This window comes from Stenella coeruleoalba, assembly GCF_951394435.1.
Source record: "Stenella coeruleoalba genome assembly, chromosome: 13".
Classification (NCBI taxonomy): domain Eukaryota; kingdom Metazoa; phylum Chordata; class Mammalia; order Artiodactyla; family Delphinidae; genus Stenella; species Stenella coeruleoalba.
In genome coordinates this window covers 5,064,938-5,083,266 of record NC_137159.1, presented here as the reverse complement: position 1 = coordinate 5,083,266, position 18,329 = coordinate 5,064,938, and the positions used below count along the sequence as shown (strand labels likewise).

General features: G+C 43.6%; 1 protein-coding gene across 1 annotated transcript in view; it reads left to right on the top strand.

Annotated features, from left to right (window-relative positions):
* The window catches only part of SLC9A4 (solute carrier family 9 member A4), a gene marked incomplete at its 5' end in the record, with an annotated part of 58,376 nt that overhangs the window by 24,247 nt on the left and 15,800 nt on the right, over positions 1–18,329 (top strand). Inside the window, 6 exons of the mRNA XM_079941006.1 lie at positions 5,622–5,881; positions 7,115–7,332; positions 10,089–10,291; positions 10,858–10,944; positions 14,957–15,027; positions 17,624–17,785. Of these exons, the coding sequence (XP_079797132.1) occupies positions 5,622–5,881; positions 7,115–7,332; positions 10,089–10,291; positions 10,858–10,944; positions 14,957–15,027; positions 17,624–17,785 (1,001 nt within the window). The remainder of the gene's footprint in view (positions 1–5,621; positions 5,882–7,114; positions 7,333–10,088; positions 10,292–10,857; positions 10,945–14,956; positions 15,028–17,623; positions 17,786–18,329) is intronic.

Genomic DNA, 18,329 nt, shown 5'->3' with positions numbered 1-18,329 from the left:
GCCCGTTTCTTAGGAAAGATGCAACTCAGGAAGAGCCGAATGAAAGGGATGCGTAGGGTGAGGTAGGTGGGAAGGGGTGCAGAGCTTCCGTGTCCTTGCCAGGGGCACCACCCTCCTAGCACCAACCTGGAAACGTTCTGAACCCCATTGGTTAGGTTTTCATGGAGGTTCTATTACATAGACATGACTGATTAATTTATTAGCCACTGATTCTTTTTTTAACTTTTTATTTTATATTAGAATATAGCCGATTAACAATGTTGTGATAGTTTCAGGTGCACAGCAAAGGGACTCAGCCGTACCTGTGCACGTATCCATTGTCCCCCATGGCCGCTGTTTATTGAAATCAAGCTCCAGCCCTTCTCCCCTTCCTGGAGGTTAGGGGGTGGGGATGAAAGTTACAACCCTTTACTCACTTGGCTGGTCCCTATGGCAACCAGTGCCCCTCCTTGGGGCGGGGTGTGGGTGGGGTGAAACCCAGGCAAGAGTCACCTCATTAGCATAAACTCAGGAGTGGTTGGAAGGGGCTCATTACAAATAACAAAGATGCTCCTCTCCTCCGTACCACTCAGGGAATTACAAGATTTTTAGGAACTCTGTGCCGGCTACTGGGGACAAAGACAAAATATATATTTCTTACTATGTCCCAATATTGCTCCTCCCCACTGAGTGGAGAGGGTGAATCTAATCTTGTTTTCCCTTAGTGTCAAGGACGTGTTTGGGCTTTAGCATCGGCTGAGTTTTTCCTTTCAATATGTAAAAAATACACACACATGATTGCGATCTGAAAGAAGTCCAAAGCAAATCTTTCACAACCGTAATGACATCCAGAGCCGTATAATTTGAAAGATAAGAATTGTTTTTCGTGCAGTCATATAGATTGTGTCTGTAAGTGTAGTCTTCTTAATTATATGTACCACTTTAGCTTCTGAAACTGCCACGGCCTCTTCCTGGCAGGGTGCCCTGGTGTCCGGGGACAGGGCTGGCCCCGTTGACTTTCCCAGGCCCTAGGAACAGAGGGGGTAGCTACTTATAATCTGGAGAGCTATGCAACAGAGTTTTCGTTTGTGGCCTTAACATGCAAATCTTTGAGTCTCAATCATACTCCCTGAGTTTCCTCTGGGTCTGAGAGTCAGATAAACTCCCAGGTCCCAATTTAACTCATTCAAACTCGTCTTTTTTTTTTTTTTTTTTTTTTTTGCCGTACGCGGGCCTCTCACTGTTGCGGCCTCTCCCGTTGCGGAGCACAGGCTCCGGACGCGCAGGCTCAGCGGCCATGGCTCACGGGCCCAGCCGCTCCACGGCATGTGGGATCTTCCCGGACCGGGGCACGAACCCGTGTCCCCTGCATCGGCAGGCGGACTCTCAACCACTGCGCCACCAGGGAAGCCCCAAACTCGTCTTTTTTGAGTCTTGGGCAAGCATCTGGCTCCTTGGAACGTGAGCACAGCTCCAAAGGTGCAACGCCCAGGGCTTCTAAGACCCATATGTGGGTTGCTCGGAGGTCAGGCAAAAGGTGAAATTGAACTAAACAAACTCACTGAGTTGGGATACAACCACTAAAGTTCTTCTGGATTTGTTTTGAAACCATAAATCACAATTTTCTTCCAAACACTCAGCCAGGATTTTTCTTAGAACGTGGCTTCACTTTTCTTAAATAAAATAGACCCATATTACAGCAGTTTTGTAAAATATGGTTGATACACAAGGAGACAGCTAGATATCGTTCAGGCCGTCCATGCGTCAGACACACAGAGGGTGTTAGATGTGCAAGAGGTTTATAGGGGACACTCTTGCCAGAGAAAATGGAGATAGAGTTCAGGGAGAAGGGAGAGCAGAGTGACCCCAGGGGAAAGAGAGGGATGGAGGGAAACTGGATGCATTTCTACAAGAGTTTATCAAGCCCATCCGGAGTCTTCAGGCCAAGGACACCCATCAGAGGAGTCCCGCCCCTTCCGGAAATGGACCTGCCTTAGTAACCCTGCCACACTAGGTCTTTGGCTGAGATATTATATTATATATAATATTGTATATATATGAACATATACATATATGTGTGTATATATATACACACACACACACAATGTTTATAGTGGTTTTCTCGGGAAATAGTAAGTAACATTTTTGTATGGGGGGAGGTTCCTTTGTACTTTTATATCTTCCAAAATTTCTGCACTTCGGTATGTGTATTCTTAAATCTGGTTTGAGATTTCGACAAGTCTCTCTCTCTCTTTTTTTTAAAGTAATCCCTTTCCTAATTTCAGAAATTGGCAATGCTCATGGCGCGTGTGCGCGCGTGTGTGTGTGTGTGTGTGTGTGTGTGTCCTTGCTTGGGCCAATTTGCACCAAGCTTCCTGATTCTTCTTTTTCACCTTCCCCAGATTCTCCTTCTTCCAGAAAATTTACTGGAAACATCTCTTTGGGATAAGAAACAAACCTGTTTATAACCTTCTGTCCACTTTCCCTTACCTAAGTGAGTTTGTAGGTTACTGGCTGATAATTATTGTACACTAAAAATTGGGAACTAATCCAGACACAGAAAAACATGTGTCCTGGGCTCTCCAAAGAAGCATAATGAATCCATTTGGAGGACAAGCCCCAGATATGGGTCTTATGAAATTCGAAATGAAGTTGTGCCCTGAAAGGATATATAACTAAGATCTTCTAGGCTATTTTACAAGTTAATTGCATTGTAAGGTCATTTTGGCTACAAAAGCTGTATTGGGTTCAATAGAGTCCCTTCCAAAATTCATGTCCACCCAGAACCTCAGGATATGATCTTATTTGGAAACAGTTCTTTGCAGATATAACTAGTTAAGATGAGCTCATTTTGGATTAAGGTGGGCTCTAAATCCAATGACTGTTGTCCTTATAAGAAGGCAATGTGAAGACGCAGGGGTGACATATCCAAGGAAGACTATAGGAAGACAGGAGCAGAGACGGGATTGATGTGTCCACAAGCCAAGGCATGCTTTCCAGATTGCATCCCCCCAGCACCTTCAGAGGAGGCATGATCCCGTCCACCCCTTGATTCTAGACTTCTATCCTCCAGAACAGTGAGAAAATAAATGTTTGCTGAATTAAGCCACCCAGTTTGTGGTACTTTGTCACAGCAGCCCTAGGGAACTAACATAGAAGGCAATGTGACAAAGCTGCTCTGGAGAGGGGCACGAGGACCGAGAACTCATGAGCAGAGGGGTCATTGCATGCCTTCCTCACGTTCCCGCCCCTCCATCAACAAAGTTCACTAGATGAAGCATCTTAGATGGGGATTGGTAATACCTGAGCTACATTGAGGACTGGTCCTCTCCGCCTACTCACATTCCAAAGCCGAATGCTGGGCTGGATACGATTCTTCATCTTCATGTGCAAACAGATAGCAAACAGTGTGTAAAGAGTTTCCTTCATGGCTCCGGGTCACCCAAGAGCAGAGATGCTCATCCCCACAGACTAGCTGGTTCTTCTGCTTCTCTCTGTTGACTAGAGAGTGCAAATGAGATGAAGCGGGGGGGCTTTGTTTTAAATGCACCCTGACAGTTTATGATCATGACCATGAACAAGGTAGCAGCCTAGGGACAATTTGCAGGTGATGGTTCATTGCCAGCCTCTCCGTGGGAAAACATCGATCTTCAGTCACAAAGGTGATGTCATGGGAAATCAGCAGAGGCCATGCACCAAGGGGACCAGGACCGGGAAGGGGACCTGGGAAGAAATGGCTGCAGCTGTGTGCAGGTAGCAGACCGTGGCTGAGGGGTCAGCATGAGCACAGGGCAGCTAGCAGTTTGGTAAGCCCTGGGGGTGAAGCCAAAGCAGAAGGCAGAGGCTGTGAGGGCACCCTGAAGAACAGAGGGGCCGCTAGTGTCTTTGTCAGGAAAGATGAATTGGGGATGGAGAGGGAGTAAGCAGGAGGCAGAGTGTGGGATGACGCCCAGAGGGGAGGGGAGAGCAGAGTGTGAGGGAGGAGAGCGAATGAATGGGACATAGACCTGCGCGTGCTGGAGGGCCCGCAGCACTGCTGCAGTTCTTCAGCGCACAGAATACCATCACGGACATGGTTTCCTGGAGTTTAACTTCTCCCTCTGCTCTGATTTTGTCTCGGTGTAAGCAAAGTTGACAGGTGTGTGCTGTGGTTTAGCAGGACCCTTCAGGGTCTGGGGGCCTCAGAGGTCTTCATGTCCTGCACTGATCTTACTTTACTTGTTTATGTGTCTCACTGTGTGGCAGGCGGCCACTTTTCAGAAGTTCAGTCCAAGTTCTGGGTTGCCAAGTGGCATGAAATAGCGATAAACCGATCCCTGCAGCTTCATATGAATGTGGAAATAAGCAGAGAAATCGTAGGAAAATTGGGGAGTGTGTATCACGCGGACTGGAGTCGTTTGGGGGACTCTAATGAGATACTGTATATGGAAAGCAGGTGGGGTCCAACCAAGAAAGAGAAAGCACACCGTAGGTTAAACAGAGAAATTTTAACATCAAAATTATCAACTATATGGGCTTCCCTGGTGGCGCAGTGGTTGAGAATCCGCCTGCCGATGCAGGGGATGCGGGTTCGTGCCCCGGTCCAGGAAGATCCCACATGCCGCAGAGCGGCTGGGCCTGTGAGCCATGGCCGCTGAGCCTGTGCATCTGGAGCCTGTGCTCCGCAACGGGAGGGGCCACAACAGTGAGAGGCCCGCGTAGCGCAAAAAAAAAAAAAAAAAAAAAAACTATAATAAACGAGATGTAAGAAAACTTTTTAGGGTACCCTAGGGCTGAGGGATGACCCCCAAAGGAGGACAAACTTGGAAGGGGTTCTGATCTCCCTGGAGAAGGTGTGGATGGGCCACTGGACAGCAGAGAAGCTGGCTGATTTAGCCAAGCTAGAGCTGGTCTGGACTTGACGGGCGAGCAAGGAGGGCAGACAGGGAGCAGTCTTCTGCAGTCAGTGGCACTGGGCAGTGGGAGCCTGGGTTCAAGAGGGGCCAGGGGGCCTTCAGAGGAGCAGACTGCATGGCTGGGTTCACAGAGGGAAGCCTGCGGAGGTGGACCCCTGGCCACAGGCATGCTGCACCAGCGTCATGCTGGGGCTTTTTTGTCCTGTGTCAAGTGGTGTGTGGAGAGTTCATCAGTCAGCTGGAGGATGCAAGGTGGCAGAGGGACCACTTGCAGGCCCTGTGGCCCTGACAGGACCCCCTGGAAGCTCTCACGCACACATGGCTGACTCTCATCCCTCCCACGGAAGTTGCAGGAAGCCCCTACCTCCTGCAATGCCCCTCAGTTGAGCAAGCTTAACATGGTGCTCATTTTAAAGGAGAAATAATGGAATGTCATTGCATATTACCAAGCCTATGTTGGAGGGTGCATCTGGAGCCAGAGGAAATCGATTGATAATGACACAGAGCTTAGTGAAGAGACTGGCACGTAGTAGGTGCTCAGTGATTGAAAGCTGTGAGTGTCATACTTCTTACTCGGAGAAACAATAAACTTAAATTATCTGGAAGGCATTTGAATGTTAGGCAGCCGTGTTAATACTTCTTGTTCTGTAATTTTTGTGGGACACAAAGTTAAGAATCTGTGTGTAAGCTGTTTCTCATTTCTAATTCATGTTTACTTTTCTGTTTTCTCATTTTCTTTTTGTCTAGGTCTTATATAACATCTTAATCGCCTTCACAAAGATGCATAAATTTGAAGACATAGAACCTGTGGACATCTTGGCCGGATGTGCCCGATTCATTATCGTGGGGTGCGGGGGAGTGTTTTTCGGCGTCATTTTTGGATTCATTTCTGCGTTTATCACACGTTTCACTCAGAACATCTCAGCAATTGAACCCCTCATCGTCTTCATGTTCAGCTACTTGTCCTACTTAGTGGCTGAGACGCTCTATCTCTCTGGCATCCTGGCGTGAGTACAAACCAAGGACCACCTCTCATCCAATAAAAGAGAGTTTAGGACCACATCTGGTGGACCAGGCTTTGAGAAAGGCCTGACTCCTAATGCCAATCTTCAAAAGCGTTTCAGGATCCAGGTTTTTTGAACTTTTGTAAAATCCAATTCAGGTCCTTTGCCAAACAAATGTTCTCTCCAGCATTTGCTTTTGCTCTGTTCTGGTGATTTTCCTGCATAGCAATTATAAGGTCAATTTATAACTCTCAGAAAAGCTGGTGCAGAGAAGAGCTGGGGGAGGTTCAAGGTTAAAGTCTCACTTCAGTCGTTATTTTTTTTCCTTGAAAAATGCATTATTTTAAAGTTAAAGGGAAGCGTGCCGTGAGCTACTATCATTCCTGGGCTCTGCCTTCTGCTACTTCCCTCAAATCACATCACAGCTCCAGGACTGGTCAGTGTGGAGTGAAACTGGGTAGATGGGATAAGACTAGACATTCAGATTTTTTTTCCTAATGAAAAGATCTTTGAAATGTTTATCCTTGTGTAGATCTTGGAATGAAGCTTCTCAACTTGGCTTATCGTATCTGATCATGTTGCCTTCTTTATGACATCATCCTCATACCCAGCCACTTGGGCACAATGTTATTGTATAGAAATATTTATCTTAATTAAATACAGTAAAGTCTAGGCACTCATCATTTTCCCACCTTAGAAGTGAGCAAACTACTTAGACAAGGCAAAGTCCTTTCTTTCCCATCCAGACTTGCTAAGTGACTCTAGAACAAAACATTTTAAAGGAAAAATTTCTCATTAAAATTTTGTAGGAAACATTACAATGTGAGGGGGTCTCTCGCTGAAGTATTCTTTCTAGGTAACTGCACTGGGTTATTTTGGTTTAAGGCAGGTGAAGTAGAGCGTACGAGGTGGGGCTGACAGAGCTCATGATGGGGGTGGAGGGAGCAAAATAAAAACAGTCCTGCTTCTGGCTCGTGCATGAATTGTGAGCCATTTTGTTGCAGGAAAACCATGTCAAGCCCACCTTCCCTACCACACTCAACTTGTGCAAGACCCCTTAGGGAGGAAGAAGAAAGAAAATCTCAGGAAAAACCTGCAGCCAGAAAGAGGACTGGAGAAGACGTTCTCTCTGGATAGAAACAGGATTTGTGTCTCTGTGCCATCACCAATAGGGAGGACTTTCCAATGAGGGGCAAGGTCTTGTGGCTTCTCCCTGAGACTCTTTTCCTTTTGCAGAATCACAGCCTGTGCAGTGACCATGAAAAAGTACGTCGAAGAAAACGTGTCCCAGACATCCTACACGACCATCAAGTATTTCATGAAGATGTTGAGCAGCGTCAGCGAGACCCTGATCTTCATGTTCATGGGCGTGTCCACCGTGGGGAAGAACCACGAGTGGAACTGGGCCTTCGTCTGCTTCACCCTGGCCTTCTGCCAGATCTGGAGAGCCATCAGTAAGACACAGCAGGGCCCAGAGAGTCCCACCTGCTTCTTTTTTTATTTTTCTTATTCCTTCCTGCAAGGTTAAAGCCAAAGCAATGGGGTGATGCCAACTGGTTTTACTGGTTAGGGGGGTTTGGGTACCTTGTAGTGACCAGGAATGTTCCCCATTTGCTTCCTCAATCAGTTCAGAATAATCACTGGCCGATAAGGTTCTGCACTGAAGCAAGGCTGAAGCAGGAGCACTTGTTTTTAATTGAGAGAAAACTCTCACATTTACACATTTAAATATAACTCAGTACATTCATCCCTTGCTCTTCACTTCTTTGCCAGCTTATGAGTTCTTGCACCATAAATCAGACGCAGATTATAAACTGCGGGCTTTCTTTTATACTTTTGTTACAGGAAAAGTGAGATCTCACAAACTGTAAGGCAAGTACTGTTAGAAAACCGTCTCCTAAATATTACAAGTGGTTTTAGTGAAGGGTTGAGTGTGATATATAGAAAACAAAGGAAGTGAATCTCTATTTTTGAAAAGTGCTTAGCAAAGGCAACTCTACAGTGTAACTGGTGTCACCCCTATAAAATATGCCTAACTTAAAAACACGAGGTGTCTTGACTAATGGCTTTTAATTTAACTTGTATATTTATGTTTCTGGAGCTAGAAAGAACACTCAGTACTGAACTACAAGATATGCTTTACCTTTTGATTAGAAGACATTATAATTTTAAATGACTTCAACCAATATTTGAAGCATTTTTTTACGTGAATTTGACCAGTATTTTCAAGCCAATTGCTCAAAGAGAAATTAGGAGAAATGGCTCAGAATTCATCTTGAACATATCCATTCTAAATTTAGAATGGTTTTTAGGATTTAGGCAAGAATAACAAGAATGTAGAAATATTAAAAATATTCATAAAAATAGCTCTGAATATATGTGCCTATTGGGTCTCCAGGGGAGAAAAGAATTAAGGATTCTGTGATATAAATTTATAATCTCATAAGTCCTACCAGTATTACTAACTAGCTATTTGACCTTGGACAGATAGTTAACTACTCAAAATCTTCTTCCCCAACCACAAAATGGTGGGTCTGGACAAATTTCGTAAGTCCCTTTCAGTTCTACTACTGTAGGGATCTACAGGACAGTAGGGTTCATGTCAAGAGTACCACCTCAGAGCTTCTGCCCAGCCAACAGGCATAGAAACCAGCTGGGAGATTAATGCTGGGGAGACCTCACGATGCTTTGTGACCAGCCACCCAGCTCCTTCATTTTCCATCTGAGAGAAATGATGTAACAGTTCCCAGGAGAATGACTTGGCCACGTCACAGCGAGGGACAGAGCCAGGTGTCGGAGTCCAGCTCTCCCACTCCTGCCTGACTCATCCTAGCTAAGAATAGTTCAACTCATGAAGGCTTACAACATAGAAGGTCGTGCTTTATGTTATTCATAGATATTAAATTATTAAACCTTACGTCCACCTTCTGGTGTGAGTACTCAGTACCTCCAGAAAGCAGATGAGAAGATGCGTACATGAAAAGATTGACTTTTGCCCAAGGTCACAGGACTAGCCCGTGGAGGAGCCGGGACAAACAAAACAAGATGAGAAAAATTAAATTTTACTGTGTCCTGCACTGTCAGTGTCCCTACTATCAGAGGATGCTAGGAAAGAATAACAAGAATGTAGAAATATTAAAAATATTCATTAAAATAACTCTGAATATATGTGCCTGTTGGTCTTCAGGAGAGAAAAGAATTAAGGGTACTCTGGTATAAATTTATAATGTCACATCAAGTCCTATCACTGTTTCTAACTAGCTATTTAACCTTGGACAGAAGCTCAAAAGCTTCTTCCCCAACCACAAAACAGTGGGTGTGGACAAATTTGTTAGGTCCCTTTCAGTTCTAGTACTGTGGGGATCTACAGGGCAGTAGAGTTAACGTCAGTGATGCTTGCTGTGATGTCTGTGCGATTAGAAACCACATGAGGATACCGAGAGGTTTACTGTTCTCCAGGGAAACCTCTGCTTTGATGAGTCAGAGCATCAGTGAAGGGACCTTTCTCACTAGGAACCACTGCATGGGTGGCAGCTCAGCCACATGGGGATGAAAAACCAATGTGGTAGAAAACACCTCTGTGTTTTCAGCAAGCTCTCCTGCCCTCCACCTTCCACTTACTGACAGTAAGAAACCCCTCCTTGGACCCCTTGCCAACTTCCTTTCTTTTTTGCATTGATCCTCAAGAAGAACCAAACCAACCACAAAAGATCTGCTCACCTGCACAGACCCCAGGCACTGCGAGGGCTAATCTCACCTTCAAAATCACACACCTCCTCTGCTGACCCAGGGAGAGTATGAGCTGCTAAAAATGCTTCTACCCTCCAAGTGATACCCTTGCTTTTCTTAGTTTTGAAAGGCTGAGCAAAATTTATAAAATAGATTAGAAAATATATACCATTTCTTATATCAAAAGTATCAAGATTTATTACTTTAAATACACACACACACACACACACGTGCACACGCACAGAGGCAGTCATGCTGGGAAACTACCAGAGAACACTTCTGACTTGAAGCACTGCCGTCTCACAGCTACCCAAGAAGTAAAAAGTTTTGTACGCTGTTCTGTTTGGGACAGACTGCCATGGGTGTGATGGAATTAGGTTGCCTTGTTTTGTGGGCACATGCACACGACTTGGGTTCACTAATGCTGCTTTGTCTCCTCGTTCGTGACCCTCTGCTCTAATACGTATTTCCCCCCTTCTAGGCGTGTTTGCTCTCTTCTATATCAGTAACCAGTTTCGGACTTTCCCCTTCTCCATCAAGGACCAGTGCATAATTTTCTACAGTGGTGTCCGAGGAGCTGGAAGTTTTTCACTTGCGTTTTTGCTTCCTCTATCTCTTTTTCCTAGGAAGAAAATGTTTGTCACTGCTACTCTAGTAGTTATATATTTTACTGTATTTATTCAGGTTGGTAGAATTTCTTTCATATTTGAAATAAGTTGATTCTTCTCAGGATTGTGTATTAAATTAGTAAAATACCAAGAAAGGGACACTTTATCTGATTTTCAGACAAGTGCCCAAACTAAATTCCCAAATATTTCTAGATCGTGTTTTTGGTCCTCCTGTAACCTTGACATTTTGGGACCTTTTAATTGATAAAAGATATCAATCAAAATATCCCTTTGTACAGGTGAATGATAGCTCGCCTGATGTCTATTGCTGAAAATGAGGTAACAATTGGTATTAAATAGTTTTTATTATAGCTGGTATTAGCTCTCAGCAAACTAATGGGAGGTTATTTTAAGGAATGAAACTAAATCCCTGCTTTAAATTATAGACATCAGGCCTATTTTTATTGCAGCGTGTAAAGGTATTAAGTAAGAACTAAAGTAAACACTGGAGCATTTATCCAGGAGAAACTAGTACAAAACAAAGACATTAAAATTGGAAGTTCTAAATTTGCAATAGATTTGCTCTCTATCCTGACAGTCTTCACTACAACAAAATGCTTTATTTTGTGGTTTATGATCTAGGGAATCACAATTGGCCCTCTGGTCAGGTACCTGGATGTGAGAAAGACCAATAAAAAAGAATCCATCAACGAAGAGCTTCATACCCGTGTAAGTTATCTCTTGGTCATAATTAATAAGTTGATAAGACGTTCCCTCTTCGTCACCTATGGGAGTGATTTAGAACTTTGATGAGGTGTGTATATGTCACTAGACATGGCCTCTTTCCTCTCCAGCTCCACCAACAGTGACTGTACTAGTTTCCTGGTGCTGCTGTAGGAAATTATCATAGACTTAGTAGCTTACATCTTACAGTTATTATCTTACAGTTCTGGAAGTCAGAAGTTCACAATGGGTTTCACCGGGATAAAATCAAGATGTAGCAGGGCTGCATTTCTTTCTAGGGGTTCTAGGAAAGGGTCTGTTTTCTTGCCTCTTCCAGCTTCTAGAGGTTCTTGGCATTCCTCGGCTTGTGGACCCGTCCTGTCTTCAAAGCCAACAATGACCAGTCAGGGCTTTCTCATGCTGCATCACTCTGATACTGACTCTTCTGCCTTCCTCTTCCACATTAAAAATCTTTATGGTTATACTGGACCGATGGGGGTAATTTAGGGTATTCTCTCTATCATCAGGTCAGCTGAATAGCAAACCTAAATTCATCTGCTATCCTAATTCCTCTTTGAATAAAAACTAACATGCTTGCAGGCCCTGGGGATTAGGACCCTGGACGTCTTTGGGGAACATACATTCTGCCTATCGCATCTGTCCTTTGCTCTTCAAAGACTCATGTCTGTTCCACATGCAAAATACATTAACCGATCCCAACATCTCAAAAGCCTCAATCCACTATAGAATGAACTCAGAGACCAAAACTCTCACCTACATCTTGTGAGTTCAAAAGACCCAACTCTCAGCATCTCAACCATCTAAATCAAGGATGGGTGAGGCTCTAGGTATAATCCGTCCTGAGACACAGTTCCTCTTCACTCTGAACCTGTGAAACTCAAGAAACAAGTCATCTTCTCCCAAAACGCACTGGCAGGACAGTCATCAGATAACGGCTATAGATACTCCTTTTCCAAAAGGGGGAAATATGGAGGGAAAAAAGGAGTCATCTACCCCAAGCAAATTTCCAAGTCTGCCTGGGTTTCCAGTCCTGGTTTCCAGTCCTGGGAACAATCTTCTATGATTCTTTGCTCCACCTTCTGTGTTCTCCCCTCCACCCACTGAGTCATAGTTCTTTTTTCATGAACAGTAGCAGGTGTTTGTGACTTATTAATTTTGTTTTGTTTTGTTTTGTAATTTTTATTGGAGTATAGTTGATTTACAATGTTGTGTTAGGTCCAGGTGTACAGCAAAGTGAATCAGTTCTATGTATACATATATCCACTCTGTTTTAGATTCTTTTCCCATATAGGCCATTACAGAGTACCGAGTAGAGTTCCCTGTGCTATACAGTAGGTCCTTACTAGCTATTTATTTTATGTATAGTAGTGTGCATATGTCAGTCTCATTCTCCCAATATATCCCTGCCCCACTTGCCCCCTGGTAACCATAAGTATGTTTTCTACATCTGTAACTCTAGCGGCTTATGAGTTTGTTCAGCCTGCTTCTTGCCTGTAAAATGTGGGGCCCAGTAGCTTTCTTTCATTTCATCTTCTCTCTCTCCCTTTTGGGTCCAAGCTAGCATTGCTTCTGTCAGGCTTCAACAAGGGGAGCAGAACTAGTAGCAGATATATATTAAGAGCTTTGCTGTAAGGAATTGGCTCACCTGCTACGGGTGCTGGGTAGACAGATCCAAAATCTGTAGGACAGGCCATCAGGAAGGGTGGACTGGAACTCCCAGGCAAAAGCAAGGGGAATTTTCTTCTGCTTTATTCTTCAGGCCTTTCGAATGATCACATCAGACCCACCCAGATTATCTAGGATAATATCCCTTACTTAAAGGCAACTGATCAGTGACCTTTAATCCTATCTACCAAATACTTCCACAGCAACATCTCAGTGGGTATTAATAATAACAGGGGAGTAGCCTAGCCAAGTTGACACCTCAGAAAACTATCATGATGAATAATGTTCAGGGTTGCCTGACTTGCTTCCAAAATTATTGTTCTAAAAGAGAAAGAAAGAAAGAAAGAAAGAAAGAAAGAAAGAAAGAAAGAAAGAAAGAAAGAAAGAAAGAAAGAAAGAAAGAAAGAAAGAAAGGAAGGAAAGAAGGAAGGAAGGAAGGAAGGAAGGAAGGAAGGAAGGAAGGAAGGAAGGAAGGAAGGAAGAAAATCATTATTCTAATGGAACATGGGATTTTCTGCTCTTCCTGAACTTATAATAAAGAAGGGTAACAGCTTCCAGTTCAGCAGACATGGCCTAGTGGCAGTTTTGGTGACAACTCTGATAAAAGTGAAAATGAAGTCAATCATGGTCTCTGTTTGTTTTAAGTTTTAAGTCCGACGCAGTATTGAAGGGATGACGTTTCATGTGGCTACAGGAAATAGAAATGAGAACTAATGTATGGAAAACATAGGGTGAGAGGCTTCAGCTCTGTTAATGAAGAGTGTCTGGACAGTTGCTTGTATGGCTCACCCAAAGGTGAAGTGGATGTGTGCAAGCAATAACCGGAAACACTCGGCATAGTTGCTGTACAAGAGATTCAGGCTTGGAGGGGATGATTGACCCACATAATTTGGAGGTTTCTTTCATGCCTGAAAGTCCATAACTTTAATGCTGGAGAAACTGATGAAGTCTTTCAAAATCAGACCTGAATTTCATGGCCAAAGTCACCTAAGGAAATAAAGTAATTTTAATTCCAGGAAACGCAAATGAAAAATTTTCAAGGCCATTTGAAACTATTCAACAGATGGGGATAGGGAGTGAGCATTTTATAATCAGTAGTGCTTTAACCCGATTGAAGATTTTTGTCTCTATCTTCATCCCCTCTGTTCATTATTTTAAGAAATTAGATATATACCTAAGACAATAGAACTTGAATATTTCACCCCTTTCTTATTTTTCTTTTTCTCAAAAAAAGGTATAATTATTGGTAGAGAGTACATAATTATTTCAGAAGTAATTTAGTATTTTAATTTATTTTGCAAAAAAAATTTAGAAGCCATGTTAAACTTCAATGATTACAAATTTAAATTATTTGTAAAGTAATAAATTATGAAGAGACTGTGTTTTTTCCTAAATTCCTATAAACAATTTGGATAAGGCAAATGTAGTATAATTGGCTTGGATGGTGAGATGTAAATACTGAGACAAAATGATCAGATAAAAACTGAGGCGTTGGGGCTTCCCTGGTGGCGCAGTGGTTGGGAGTCTACCTGCCGATGCAGGGGACACGGGTTCGTGCCCCGGTCCGGGAAGATCCCACATGCCGCGGAGAGGCTGGGTCCGTGAGCCATGGCCGCTGAGCCTGCGCGTCCGGAGCCTGTGCTCTACAGCGGGGGAGGCCACAGCAGTGAGAGGCCCACATACCGCAAAAAAAAAAAAAAAAAGTGAGGCGTGGGAATTCCCTGGTGATCCAGTGGTTAGGACTCTGTGCTTTCGCTGCTGAGGGCGCAGGTTCAGTCCCTGATGGGGGAACTAAGGTCCCACAAGCCATGTGGCACGGTCCAAAATAAAAAGAAAAAACAAACAAAACAAAACAAAAACTGAGGCATATAGATAAATTTTGTTGTTATATGTTGCTATTATAATAGAATACCTGTAGAATTATATTTTCAGGAGTCGTATAAATTGGATACTGGCATATTCTTTTCTTTCTCAATGAAATTAAAAGAATTAAAAGTTAATTATTAGGCTTTATATCCATTTGATCTCAGGAATGAGAAATTTCCTAGATCATTCTAGAAAAATAGTATTCAAAGCAAAGCAGGTACCTTGTTTTCATTGCAAGTTATGTGCTTTATTAAAGAAATTCTCTACAGAGGCTTTGTATCACGAAACTAAGTGGTGTTACTGGGAAAGGCATTATAAGCGTCCGTTACATGAACAGTGATGGAAAAGAGGGTGTGCTCCTGGAAAGTAAAGCCCCCTTTGTTTTCCAAGGTGGATTAACCCTCCTTGTGTGTCTTGTAGGGTTAACGTTTCATCAGCAATCATTTTCCTGTGTTTGGTTTTGCAGCTGATGGATCACTTGAAGGCTGGAATTGAAGATGTGTGTGGGCAGTGGAGCCACTACCAAGTGAGAGACAAGTAAGGAGGCAGAGGTCTCACCACCAAGGAGGGATATATGTGACCTGCGGAACCTCAGAAGGTTCCACTGGAAGCTAGGTAGATGGGATAAGATAAAAGCAGAAGGAATCCTGAGGAAGGTGGCCAGGAAGATAAAGGGCCTGGGAGCCATGCCATACAAGAAGCAGGCAGAAGTCCTGGGAAATGGAGAGCTACCAGGTGGAGGAAGCAGTGAACTTGGGCTTGGTTGCTTTAGAGGAAACTAGTACAACTGACAAGTGGAAATTAGAGACACCAGATTTAAGTTTAAAACAAGAACAAGTTTCCCAGTGATACGAGAAGCACAACCAGGGAATAACAGGCTTCAAGAGGCTGCAAAGGAGGGTTGGTGAGTCATCAGGGATCCTGGGGAAGAGATTCCTCCATTGTGGGGGAGGTCCTTCCCGCATAACGATTCCGGGGGCCCTCTTCTCCACAACATCTCACATTTCAGAACTCATCCTCTTCTGGATTTAGTCTACAGCCATATTTCTTAATGACGTGGCCCTGAGGAGAGTTTATTGAGGATGAGGAAGACGAGATTTTTGAAGTTTTACACTGCTGTTTGGAGGATGTAGGCATTAGCCGTAGTTCAATTAACCAAATGGTAGACATTTCCAACATATTGATGTTGGTGATGCCAAGAGAGACTAGATCTTTAAAATTCTGGCTCTTGCAGGGTGGTGGCCCAGAAACTGAGAGCTTTTGAGTGGGATTTTTTTTTTAAGATTTTTTGATGTGGACCATTTTTTAAAGTCTTCATTGAATTTGTTACAATATTGCTTCTGTTTTATGTTTTGGTTTTTGGCTAAGATCATGTGGGATCTTAGCTCCCCGATCAGGAATCAAATCTGCACCCCGTGCATTGGAAGGCGAAATCTTAACCACTGGACTGCCAGGAAAGTCTCCTGAGTGGGATTTTTTTTTATGAGGTAGAAAGAAGCATCGTTTTAGCAGTCCTTACAGTGTTAAAATAGAGTTTAAATTCTGTGACTATCCACCGATCTAGAATTTAGGCCATGGATTTTTTTTTTAAGTTCAAATGCCGTAGTTATTCCAATGAAGCATTATTAAATATTCTTCCATTTAGCCGAATCTATACCTAACTTTCTAAACTGTGTCAAGAGCAGTAAGACACCCTCACTGTGTTCTAGGTCTTCACAATGTAGTACATGTGGTCCTGGGGGTGGGGTGGGGGAGAAGAGAAGGAGCCTGAACAAATGATTATGGTCAATATGGCGCATGTTATAACAGAGGCAAATGAGTAGAACTATAGCAATACAGAAATGGGAGTGGGTTTGGAAAATAAATGAGTTCTCTAGGCCAAGAAGAATGGAAAGCCTGCCAAGCAACCACAGTAGCAGCAGTGTATTTCCATCTGCAAAGGCAAGGGAGAACATGTCATGGTTTGGATATGGGAGAGTGACAAGGTGAGAAAAAGGTGAGAAAAAAGGAGGACATGACTGGAAAGACAGGGACACGCTTTTATGGTACAGAGCTAAGGAGCTCTCTACAGCCATTAACACTATAAAGTTCTATTTGACCTTTAAAACTCATATCAAAAGGCTATTAAGGGCTTCCCTGGTGGCGCAGTGGTTGAGTCCGCCTGCCGATGCAGGGGACACGGGTTCATGCCCCGGTCCGGGAAGATCCCACATGCCGCGGAGCGGCTGGGCCCGTGAGCCATGGCCGCTAAGCCAGCGCGTCTGGAGCCTGTGCTCCGCAACGGGAGAGGCCACAACAGTGAGAGGCCCGCGTGCCGCGAAAAAAAAAAAAAAGGCTATTAAATAGGAGAGTGGCATGGCCATACTTGACTTTTGGAAGGCAAACTACAACAGCCATAAGGAAGCTGGATTAGAAAGAGAGGAATTATCTTTCACATGATCTCCTTAACTCTCCTGTGTTATCACTATTCGTCTCATTTTATTTTATTTATTTATTTTAAACTTATTTATTTACTTTTGGCTGCATCGGGTCTTAGTTGCAGCACGCGGGATCTTTCGCTGCAGCACGGGCTTCTCTCTAGTTGTGGTGTGCAGGTTTTCTCTCTCTAGTTGTGGCGTGCGGGCTTATCTCTAGTTGTAGCATGTGGATTTTCTCTCTCTAGTTGTGGCGTGTGGGTTCCAGAGCGCCTTGGCTCTGTCGTTTGCGGCACGCAGGCTCAGTGGTTGTGGCCCGCGGGCTTAGTTGACCCGCGGCACGTGGGAAGTTAGTTCCCTGACCAGGGATCAGACCCATATCTCCTGCATTGGAAGGCAGATTCTTTACCACTGGACCACCAAGGAAGCCTCTAGTCTCATTTTAAAGATGAGCAACCCTGATTACAGCTTGTCCCTTCCTTTTGTTTGGTTGATTTTCAATGTATTCAGGTCCCTAGGCCATTCTTTCTTTATTTTAAAAAATGTATAAATGCTATGATTATTATTTTTTTAAATGTGTTCAAAGTCACATGTGTTCCAGGCACTGTCGTGGTGTTTTTCAGAATAAAGTTAAGTGTAGTTTGTTTCTAGAAAAAGGATATACTTACATAACACATACAGAGACTGAGGATTTCCAAACTGTTGGTTTCCATTTTTAGGTTTAAGAAGTTTGATCATAAGTATTTACGGAAAATCCTAATCCGAGAGAACCTGCCAAAGTCGAGCATCGTTTCTTTGTACAAGAAGCTGGAAATGAAACAAGCTATTGAGATGGCAGAGACCGGGATACTGAGTTCTACAGCCTTTTCCATGCCCCACCAGTAAGTGACATCTGCCCTCGATCTAGACTTTCAATGTCAGAATTACAAGGGGCACTAACTCATTGTTCCATTTAAAGGCACTATTAGGAGTGAAGAGGCAGAGATATGACAAAGGAAAAATGGAAGAAATAAGATCTAAGTCTTGGCATCTTATAGCTTGGTCCATGCTCGATCTGTTTCACCTAGTTTCTGAAAATTACTTTCTAGCAAAAAGATGAGAGTTTTTTGACATCTTTCTTTGGGAGGGAGGGGCAAATGAATTTATAGAAGATCTTTAGCATACGTTACAAGTCTTCCTGTTTAGACATGTCTACCCTTTCACCCGTGCTCATTTGCTTCTGCTAATCTTGCTGTTGTCTTTGTCCCATAAGTCATCTCTCTTCCTGTCTTCTATGAGGAGAGACCAGGTCAGCATCCTAGGATGCTAACTTGGATTTGGGCATGAGTGGTATAGGAGCAAGAGGTGTGGTGATTGGTGGGATATTTAAAGAGAAGGCCGTGTTTGTAATTGTGTCTCAGGCAAAGATCTGTGTGCAATTGGGAG